Raw genomic sequence first — 11,283 nt, forward strand, 5'->3', positions numbered from 1 at the left:
CTCTTTATTAACGCTCAAGAGTAAAGACTAAATATGGCGGCATGAGATCGGCGCGATCTCGCGGGATCGGTCAGGGCGCCGCCTGGCGGCCGAGCTGTTAACTCAGTTCTCCCTTTAGAAAATTAAAGGGATACTCTTGTGTTTGAGCCCAAATGGAGTAACATGCAAAAGTGTTCCATAGGTAAGTATGAACTAACAAAATGGCCATTTCTTGTAAGGAAATGGGCATTCACTTTGAAAGGACCAGATGATGGGCACATCCTTGCATGCTTTGCTCACTAGTTCCTCTTCACAGAGCCAGAATGTCCAAGTCAGAGGATGCAATCAAGGTGAAGGATGAGAAAAAGACAATGACAATAACACCAATTTTTATAAACATAAAAATCCAACAGCAAAAGTTTAATCAACAAATTACATCAACAAATCGTCAACAAATTACATTTCATTTTCAATCAAAAATTCCCATAGGGACAAAAATATCCAAAATATGACTAAAAATATATCCGTAACATGATCATTGGTACTCAGTACAGCATCTTGTTCCACTTGAACATATGACTGCACAAAATGATAGACAGCACAAAAATACAGTCTGACTCTGATCAAAAATAACATCTACTATCAAAATTCCCATAGGAACAAAAATATCTAAAATACTGGTACTCGGTACAGCACTAGATGTATGATCCACAAGAACATATGATTGCACAAAATAATACACGATTATCAAATACTAACAAATATTTGTCAATCAAAAGGAAATCTTCCTTCAAAATTACGCACAATAACCATAACAATTGGAAGGCAATGGCTGTACAAATTACTGGCACACTGTAAACTTGTGATCATACATGTATTACCCATGCAGGCCTTTTCTTTGCCTGGCTCTACAATGTACATGGACTATAAGGCCTATAGTCTATTAAGTGTGATGGTTGACTGACTTTTCGAACAAATCCAAAAAGCGGTTCATACATGTCAACCTCTCACCATGATGCCTTTCCATCATATTTTCAACACGGATCTGACCTTCCTGCATCTCTTGGATTTGAATCACAACCTTGTCTTGCGGAGAGACCCGGTCTGAAAGTTTCTGCTTTTTCGGACGCGGTTCACCAACTTTAGCTACCCCAGGCCCAGCCCCATTATCATCATTACCCCCAACAACCTCAACTGCATCTACCATGTCTACAGCCTCTTTGGGCCGCATAGAGTCCATGAGTTTTTTTGGACGGTTCACTGCCCGGGTTCCGTAAACCCTGTCCAATTGTTCAAAAAACATTGGAGCAGGTAACCGGGCATTCCCAGTGGAATTCTGGCCATCCAAATGCTTCGTATACTTAGACTTGATGTACTTCCATTTGTTCAGACACTGTGTTCCGCTAATTTCTGGGTTAATTTCCTTGGCGATACTCGTCCACAGCAGGTCATGCCTGTTGGCAGCACGAAACTTGTCTTCCTGTTCCAACCGTAATTCTACCAGCTTGGCCTGTTCATTTGGTAACCAAATAATATGGGCAACGGGCATGGGTGCCACAGGCTCAGCTTCAAGTGGTGGAGCATCATCAGCAGGATCATAATATGCTGGTGGGTCTTGTGGAGTATCTGCTGCTTGGTCTATTTGGTGGTGTGGAGCATCAGCTGCATGAGCAGGTGGAGCTCCAGCAGCTGCTGGGGCTGGTCTTGGTCTTGGAGGAGCTGCCTGTGATTGAGCACTTAGTCTTGCTTTCTGACTCAGTATCTGTTGTATGATGTTGCTTTTTAATGCTGGAGCTGAAATTGAAATGGATCCCATTAGACTTGTTGGTGAAACAGAGGGGTGACACTGTAGGGCCTGACGAAGGATTCCCAAAAAACATCTTACTCCAAAAAAACATCTGGTCACCAACTCAGTCACAGTGACTGGTTTGATCATGAGTTGGAATGTGGTGGCACGTGCTGTCGACAACTGAACAAACAAGGCATAGCCATCATATCACCTATTTGCCAAAATAGGTCTCGATTATTAGCTAGGCATGCTAGGTACTAGCCATCTGGCCTGGGCCAAGACAACTTTTAGTAAGAACATACCTGAATCCGGACTCTGCAGAATCTGCAAAATATCGGGCGATACCATAGCATCAACATCGCCCACTTTTATCTTCACCCTGAAAAGGTAAAGACAGAAAATGACTAAAAGAATACAGCATATTATCGATCCACGACGACACACTCAATGCCTCAAATCAGGCATATGGGGGGGGCGATGGGCAGGCCACTTAAATAAAAGAAAGGCCTACAATTCAAGAGAGGCCTGCTGCTGAACTGAACCCTGAACACAAACGCAACTGGCCCTAGCTAGCTAGCTACAGAATTGAATCAATGGATATCTGAATGACGTACTTAGTACTTTAGGCCCCGCTAGTCTACTGAGTCAATTACATGTATGAAGGCCCAGGCCAACATGATCATGATGCTGATGCAGTGCATGATGATGATGATGTACATAGGCTACATGTACTTCAGTGTTCAGTGTAGTAGGCTGATCATGTACATGGACGGTGCAGGCCTACTTTGTACAAACTGTGTTGTTTAGGCCCTTTCAGTGTCTGAGAATGCATTACAACCGATGTCAGCTAGCAATCCGATAACTATTGTTCTAGTTCTACTTCATTTAGGGATATTTGGTAACGAACAGAAGAAATACGGCCAAAAACAGGGGTTTTTTTCATCAGAAAACGTGCTTACAAGTTGCTGGCAGCCATGATTAATCACGTGTTCTGCGGGTAATTCAAAACCCACTCCTGTGCGGTCCAGGGTAGTCATCGAGAAACTAAGTAGGTCAAATATGACGTCACTCGGGTAGTCACCCGAGCAAAATTCTATGTTCGATTGCTCCCCGAGTCACTCGGGGAGAACTCGAGTAAGCAATCGAAGTCGGCCCTAGTTACTCTAAGTCAAAATGTCAACTTGAAAATGGCAAATTCTGCCACCTAACCTATTAGCCAGAAACAGTAGCAAAGCACTAAGATCAGGCTTGCATCTACCAATGTAGTGCGCACTGGTGCTTGCACAGCAGATTTACTGCTAAAAATATGGTTGTCTCTTTGAGAGCTGTTAATTAGGCCATGTGTCCAGGCAATCTGAGGCTAACCAGGCTAATCAGGGTTTTATACAGCATCCACGGGGGTCACCCACGGGCTACAGACCCTCGAAATGCTAAGCAAAACAAACATGTGCAAACTTCAGGCACAAAATACAACTAATTCCCCCAAGTCACAACTTTGAAAATAACACCAAAAGATTCTATAGATATTCCTAAACTAAATGGTACCTTTGAAATTACTTTCATACACATATTTACCTGAATTAAACTACTTTGAAAAGTTGCAATCTGAAAGTTCACCGCTCACTCATCAAAACAATACATAAGTCTGATGTCATCCAACATGGAGGACAGTTTACAAAAAGTCACAAATCGCAGCATAAAAATGGTGAAATACAAGCGTTCACCTACTTGTCAACTTACCAGGAGGCTCTCAATCACTAGATTCCCCAAGGACAAATGTATCCCTAAAGTTTGAAGGTCCAACTTAGCACAGTTTTGATAAAAATGGCCTTCAAACACGAAAATTTGATCCAGTAAAATTCATACGGTTACATCTAAAATCCCAACCTGGAAAACAGGTACTTGTTACACAGCGGGTGTATGTAAAATATGAACCCAGGAGTTGTCCCCAGATGAAACGAAAGGTGAAAAGCTAATATTGTTACATTACCCCCCCCCCCCCCCCCCCCGGTGGAAAGATTGACACCCTCATCAAAAATAAACTTACGCCAGAATCGAGAGCAACCTTAGTAATATAAAAGTTCCCCTAAATATAATATGAATATGTACAAAGCAAACTACTAAAACAAATTAACAGGACAACACATGCAGGTACAAATACAATCACAAGGAAAATGCTATGTACACAACCCAAATTCATGTCACAACTCAACCATCCACCTGACACTACAAAACCAAACTAGAACATTCCCAGCATCACAGTCGTCACTCCCACTACTTAGTCTTGCTGTCTGCCAACAAGTGTTTCAACTTCACAATACATAAACTTCCGGCCAAAAAGCTAAATATTATAAGTTTGTTACCCCATGAGTACCAGGACTAAATCCAGATTCTCAATTTCATTTTGCAAACAACCAGTTTGACCTAACTCCATACTCAACCAGCATTGACACACCATCAAACCATTGATTATTAGTGCTTATCCAGTGACAGTGGCACTAACCAACCCAATGTACAGTAAAACACTGCAACATTAAAATATCTAAACAGTGACCAAGCATAAATTTACATACAACAGAAATGGTTTCAATTACTAAAACTACTTGATACTAGACAAACAAATTGCAAAATAAAATCTGAAGTTTAACAATTCACATTTAGACGCATGGATTAGGCTAAATTACTCAGCGCCATGGCAACCAGTGTACATATAAACAGACTTGGAATGTTAACCAGCAGTTAGTTGCACAAGAATATAACTGACCTAAAAATACAAATTTGTTACATTCAGTGTTCACAGATGGCGCCCTTGATGCATAACGTTTTAAACAAGACCACAATAATTTGGCAAGATGAGTTTTTAGGCTACTGTAAAGTACTGTATTCATTATGCGAATCACTTATCACTTTTTTAACCACTCAAACAGAGATAGCTCAAGTGATTTCTATACCTGAGGTAGTACCCAACAATCAGCACCGTGATATATATCCAAACAATGCACTTCTACAAATGCCTGCACAACATTCAACAAGTTAAAATAAAGCGAACCAAAACAGTTGTTTCAGGACTCAATCTCAAATGGCAGGTTTGTTGACACGCTCATTATAACACAAATATATACGCAGATCAAAATACTCTATCAGAAATGCATATGAACCCGACAATGTAATGTTAATCTAGAACCGCATAAGTCACTTCAAATGTTACCGTGTCAAAAGGACACCACACCTTCAACATGTTTACATTATACCAATGTACTCCAAACACCAGAATTCATACAGCAGCTGTTACACCAATTAATTTGAGCAAAATCTTGGGCATGTGCCTACCCAGCACCTACTTAAATCTCACTACCCTGAAATGTGCACTAAACAGTCGAATAAGCACCACACAATGTCCTAGAATAGAAGTTATCTATTGCAATCTCTAAAAGTCAAACACTGACAGTGACAGCTCGACATCGTCTCGTTCGTTAAGAAACTTGGAGAATCGATCACTACACTCCTCATCTTCTTCTGTAGGCCGCGGATCAGGATTGACACTTGGGACTCCAGCACAGGTACACACGCAGTTGCGTTTGGACAGTTCTTCCAGTAGTGCGGTTTGCTTCGTTAGTTGCTCTTGAATACACGTAAGTGTCAAATTATCTGGCGCACCGGTCTTGTTAGTTTCGAATTCAGCTATGGCATCCTTAACCATTTCAAACATATCTCGTCTAAAGTGCTCTCCAGAGCCGTAAATATCAGTCGGCAGCGTTGTGCTTGCTGCACTAGGCATGTTCTGATCCATAACGGTAGGGAGTTCAGTGACTGAGAAATTTAAACTTGAGTATATAGAGAAATACAGTGTATTTCCAGAAAGAGCTGAGCAAAAGAAAGAAAACGCTGCAAAAGTTTTGAAAATCGGTTGATTATTTAGGATTCTACGGTCAATTTCACGTCACCGATAATTGGCTTGAGACAAAGGCAGTCATTATCTCACTGTACATAATACAATACATAGCATTCTATCTCTAGGCATGTGATGGTAAGGTTTTTAGCCAAAAAACACTGTTTAAACATGTTTAAAATGCTGTATTTTCTAAAAGCCTTGACAGATTACCACCAAATTTGGTACACAACCTCAGAGTGACCTACCGAACAAAAACCCGCATTTGAAATAGTTCTGCTAGATTCAATATGGCCGATAAAATCCAAGATGGCCGACACAACATGTTACTTCACAATTAGCACTATGTAACCATGTCAACTAGGGAAGCATATCTGACAAACTAAAGTGCAATTTCAGTTTTTTGTATCAATTCTTTGCTTCAAAAGTTTCAAGTATACAAAATGGGTGACAAAATCAAAGATGGCCGCCCAAATCCAAGATGGCTGCCATTGCTCCTTTCAAGGCACGTAAGTATCATATTGTGTCATTCAAACTTACCTATGGAACACTTTTGCATGTTACTCCATTTGGGCTCAAACACAAGAGTATCCCTTTAATTTTCTAAAGGGAGAACTGAGTTAACAGCTCGGCCGCCAGGCGGCGCCCTGACCGATCCCGCGAGATCGCGCCGATCTTATGCCGCCATATTCAGTCTTTACTCTTGTGCTTCTACGAAGCTGCCGTGAATTCGATTTAAAACCAAATTCAACCAGCCAAGTCTAGACGATTTTTGGGTTCATTCACCTACGGGGTAGACCGCCAAACTAATCTTGGCATTAGTATTGTCCAGTCTATTTAATTATAGACATGTTCTTAGCTAGCTTAGTCGACCCGGCTCCATTATTTTGATCTTGGTAGGGTAGAGTTAAGTAGGCTATTCTCCGCTCTATTGTAATGAACAAGACTCAGATCCATTGCAATAGTGTTTAATTCAAGTAGGCATGTTTTCCTTTCCATTAATTATTGCGTCCTTTCTGGCCTACTTGGGGTTTCCAGTGTTTTTATTGTCATTGGTACCATTTTTTATATGGCGTACCCCTCCGACGGCATCCTTTGTCTCACCACAAAGGAATGCCTCTGGTGGCGGGAAACGGACCGCGAAGACGCCTAAACCCTCTTCCGGTTCCGTTTCCGGGCATATAACCCGGAGGTCTAGCAAACCTCCCGCCACCACCCCTTCCGTCAGCCGAATTCCGGTTCCGGCCGCGGCTGCGAAGGATGCGGGATCTGACATTATTAATGTCTGTGGTCCCAAGGGAGACTTACATCCAATAAGTCTCCAAGGGTTTAATATACCCCGGACCTCAGGGAACCTTCCGGTTCCTCTGTCGTCCGCTCCCCCGAGTACAAGCCCTTTGTACCCGCGGGAGCACCCTGCTTCCAGTCCGCCGATTGCAGTTCCGGTTACTGACGCGGGTTCCCGTTTTTCAGTAACCGAAGACTCTACTGGGGGTTTTTCTCAGTCTTTACTGCGAAATAACCCCAGTCCTCATGGACACAGTAGAGTAGGGCCGGACTTTATAACGCCACCTCCGAAACGCCATGCGTCTTCGGTAACAGCGTTTCCGCCCTCCGTACCTCCTTCTAAAAGGGCATCCGGTAGCTCCATACCGGCGAAGGAGTTACGGGCATTTCCGGTTTCGGACTTCGTCCTACCGGAAATGCAGGCACCTTCCTACGTTGGCCAACCTCTTGGGTGGAACCAACCGGAAGTGCCACCCCCTCCTCGTAGCAGAGGCGTCGTTCCCATGGAACGACCTACGCAGAGAGGACATCTGAACTCTGGTTCAGAATATGGGCATCTTCCGCTTCCGGAAGACCCATTCGCCCGTACATACGGCTTCCAGGGTTCGCTTATGCGCTCACCCTCGCCTCAACCGCCCGTCGTTGAGAGAAGCCGCACGTCGGGTCCGGAACCCGAGTCGGGACAGCAACTGTCCCAGCTCATCCAGATGGTAGCAGGTCTTACTGATAGACTCAGCCATCTGGAGCAGGGTTCCTGTTCCTCTGGTGCGCCGGGTCCCATCGGATACCCACCATCCGACTCCTCTATTTTAGAGGAATTTTCTGAGAACGAGAGTTCTCAGCCAGGCTACCGCTCCCCCAATCAGGAGGAGCTGTCACCAGAGGAGGCCAGTATCTTGTCGGATATGAGGACACTCAGATCCTTGATCAGAGCGTACCTCCCGCAGGATCTGTGCCCTACCCCGCCGGAACTGCCAGCCTTGTCAACACCGACCTTTTCACTCTGGGGACAGGAAGTGGATCCCAATCCACAGGTTTCTCAAGGCTCCACTCGGGCACTTGAATTCCTTCCTCCCTCCCCGTCGGTGGTAGCGGTCTCTGAACTTTTGGAGCGTACAATCAGAGACTCACAAGGCGCCCACCAACGTACTTCCATCCCTGTCCTTCCGGCAGTCGGACCGGAAGCTTGGTGTAAACCGGGGAAGTTGTTCACGGCACAACTTCCTCCCTAAGGCAGTACCGCGCTGACTATTATCGAGTCAGCTCGGCCGGCTGTCCAGCTGCAGCATCGACTTCCATATTAAAGGACGATGTACAGCTGGACCAACTCGTGCCTAGGGTGACCTCCTCCTCGACTTACCGAGACCTTAGAGCACAAGAGGGTCTTGCCAAAAACACGTTAGCGGTGCTCTCCTATGCAGAGCACACTAACCTGGCCCTAGCTAGATCCCTAAAAGATAATGAGTCACTATCTGATGACACAAAATCGCTTGTGACATCCTTGTCACATTCGATTAGGCACGCTATTGCTCTGTCCGCCAAGACCGCAGCAAATAGCGTCCTACTCCGTAGAGACGCCGCACTGGGCTCTCTCAATGTCATCAGATCCCTCCAGCTGGAAGGGGCCTTAAGAACCGCTCCTATGGACGGTTCTTTCCTATTCGCAGATTCTGTACAAGAGGCGGCTCAAGCACAGAAAGATTCGGACAAATTATATGCCCCCACTGCGACACAGAGGGCCAAGACCTCTCTACCTAACGCTAGAAAGATAGAGAGGCCCCAGCAGGCATCGGGTTCAATCCCGTACGCCAGGCAGGTCCTGCCTAGGCCTACCCCGCCTGGTCAGCCTGCTCCTGCTGGATCCTTCCGACGGGAAGCGGAGGGTCGCCGGACTGGAAAGAGGAAAAATACTTCCTCTAACCAGGGTGGATCCGGTCCGACTAAGCACTCCTTTCGTCCAAGGGGTGCTGGCCGGAAGAGGTGACTCCCCCCTCCTTTCTCCTCCCGGACGCAAAAAGGAGCCGACTTCGGTAGTCGGGGGCCGTCTGCAAAAATTTGCAGACATTTGGGATGATTGGTGCCCAAAGGGGTCCCCAGTCCCAAACATGTTGAGGTACGGAGTGAAACTAGATTTCAACTGTACCCCCCCCCCCCCCCCCCCCGACTACCATATATCCAACCCCAGTTCAGCCACCGAAGGACCCAGTCAAGGCCTCTGCCCTCCAAGCAGAGGTCGCGGCATTGCTGGAGAAGCAAGCTATCCAGGTCCTTCAAGATCCATGCTCCCCCGGCTTTTACAGCCACGTTTTCTTGGTTCCCAAGAAAGCAGGGACATGGAGGCTGATCATAGACCTTTCCAGGTTAAACACCTTCTTGAATGTTCCTCATTTCAAGATGGAAACCACCAGGTCTATAGCAACGGCGATACAGCCCAACGATTGGGCGGTATCGATGGATTTAACAGATGCGTACTTACATGTACCGATCCATCCAGAGTATCAACACTTCCTTCGATTCCATTACGAAGGAAAGACGTATCAATTCAGGGCCCTGCCTTTCGGTCTGGCATCGGCACCCCTAATTTTTACGATGATAGTCACAGCCTTCGTCGCTCCCTTTCACGTGATGGGGTTCAAGCTCCATCACTACCTAGACGATTGGCTACTCCGTTGCAAATCGCGGGAACTACTACTGCAACAACTTCAGGTTCTAAAGCAAAAAGTAGTTTCCGCAGGTTGGATTATCAACGAAACAAAGTCAGAATTCATACCATCCCAAGACTTCGTTTACGTTGGAGTTCGGTTCCTTACGGCCACAGGGAAAATGCTGCCCCCCCCTAGACAGGATAAAGAAAATTCTTCATCTCGTCGCAGAATTCAGAGGAAGGACTCAAGCTCCCGCAAGGCGATGCTTGAGCCTTTTGGGACTTCTGAATTCGGCAGCAGACAAAATCCCCCTTGGCCGTCTATATATGCATCCCATCCAGATGTTTCTAATGTCTCTATGGAAACCCCACAGGGACCCATTAGACAAGTTGGTATTGATACCTCAATACCTACTCAAGAACGTCTGGAACTTCTGGGAGTTGGAGACTCGTCTCCAAAGCGGTGTAGATCTTGCTCCACCGGCCCCAGAAGTGTCCCTGTTCACAGATGCTTCTCTACTAGGGTGGGGAGCACATCTGAACAACGGGGACATGTCCATAAGGGGTCTATGGACAAGGGAGGAGACCATTCTTTCAATAAATATATTGGAAATGAAGGCTGTCCTTCTTGCCGTGAGGGCTCTTTCCCTTCACCTGAAGAATCAGACAATCTCCGAAGGTAGATCTGTTCGCCACCAGGCTGAACAATCGCCTTCCCATCTATTACTCTCCACTTCCGGACGAAGAGGCCCTGGAAGTCGACAGCCTTACAGCCTCTTGGGTCGGGCTGAACGCATATGCGTTTCCACCCCTCCCTCTCATCCAACCAGTCCTGAACAAGATCTTGACCAGCCACCCGGTGAAAATAACTCTCATCGCACCTTGCTGGCCAAATCAGGCCTGGTTCCCAGCCTTGCTGGAGCTCCTGATAGACCACCCCAGGAGTCTTCCTACTTGGAAGCACCTCCTGTGGTACCCCCTGGGGAGATGCTACCACCAGAACCCTGGATTTTTCAAGTTTCACGCCTGGAACTTATCCAGTTGCATCTCCACCAGAGAGGCTTTTCGGACATCGCTGTCAAGCGCATGTCCGCACCTCAAAGGGGGTCTGCCCTTGATGTGTATCAAGGAAAGTGGTCTACCTTCACTTCCTGGTGCAGGGAGAACGGAGTTAATCCGATCTCTCCCTCTATATACAGATTAGTTGATTTCCTTATTGAATTATTCACGGAAAGACAACTATCTGTCACGGCTATAAAAGGGTACAAGTCCGCCATCGCTTCTACCCTCCGTGTTTTAAGCACCTGGGATCTTCGTTGGGAGGACCAAATAACCCCTCTTTTCAGAGGAATGTTATTAGAGCGTCCTAGACCGGTTCACAACACCCCTAAATGGGACCTTTCTGTTGTCCTTAAGGTGCTCATGAGGCATCCTTTTGAACCCATGTCTATTTCATACATGAAATATCTGACACTCAAAACGGTCTTTCTAGTAGCCTTGGCTACCGCCCAACGGAGATCAGAGCTCCATGCACTTTCTTTTAAGAAGCTGGCTTTTAGAAAGGGAGGGGAGGTTATCCTGGCTTTCATACCAGGCTTTCTGGCGAAGAACCAGGGACCGGCCGCCTCTCGGCCCCCGGTTACTATTCCCTCTCTGTCAGGAACGATCTCTTATGATCTTCCTGACAGAACTTTA

The 11,283-nt window shown here is 45.9% G+C and overlaps 1 protein-coding gene across 1 annotated transcript; it reads right to left on the reverse strand.

The window, feature by feature from the left end:
• Nucleotides 1-824: 824 nt before the first annotated feature.
• Nucleotides 825-2,787, reverse strand: LOC135489579 (uncharacterized). The gene is made up of 2 exons (XM_064774981.1): nt 2,071-2,787; nt 825-1,773 (listed from the first exon to the last, which is right to left on the reverse strand). Exons 1-2 carry the CDS (start codon nt 2,114-2,116, stop codon nt 923-925), a joined length of 897 nt encoding a protein of 298 aa, XP_064631051.1. The 5' UTR covers nt 2,117-2,787; the 3' UTR covers nt 825-922.
• Nucleotides 2,788-11,283: the final 8,496 nt, after the last annotated feature.

Source organism: Lineus longissimus, chromosome 6 (genome assembly GCF_910592395.1).
Source record: "Lineus longissimus chromosome 6, tnLinLong1.2, whole genome shotgun sequence".
Taxonomy (NCBI): Eukaryota; Metazoa; Nemertea; class Pilidiophora; order Heteronemertea; family Lineidae; genus Lineus; species Lineus longissimus.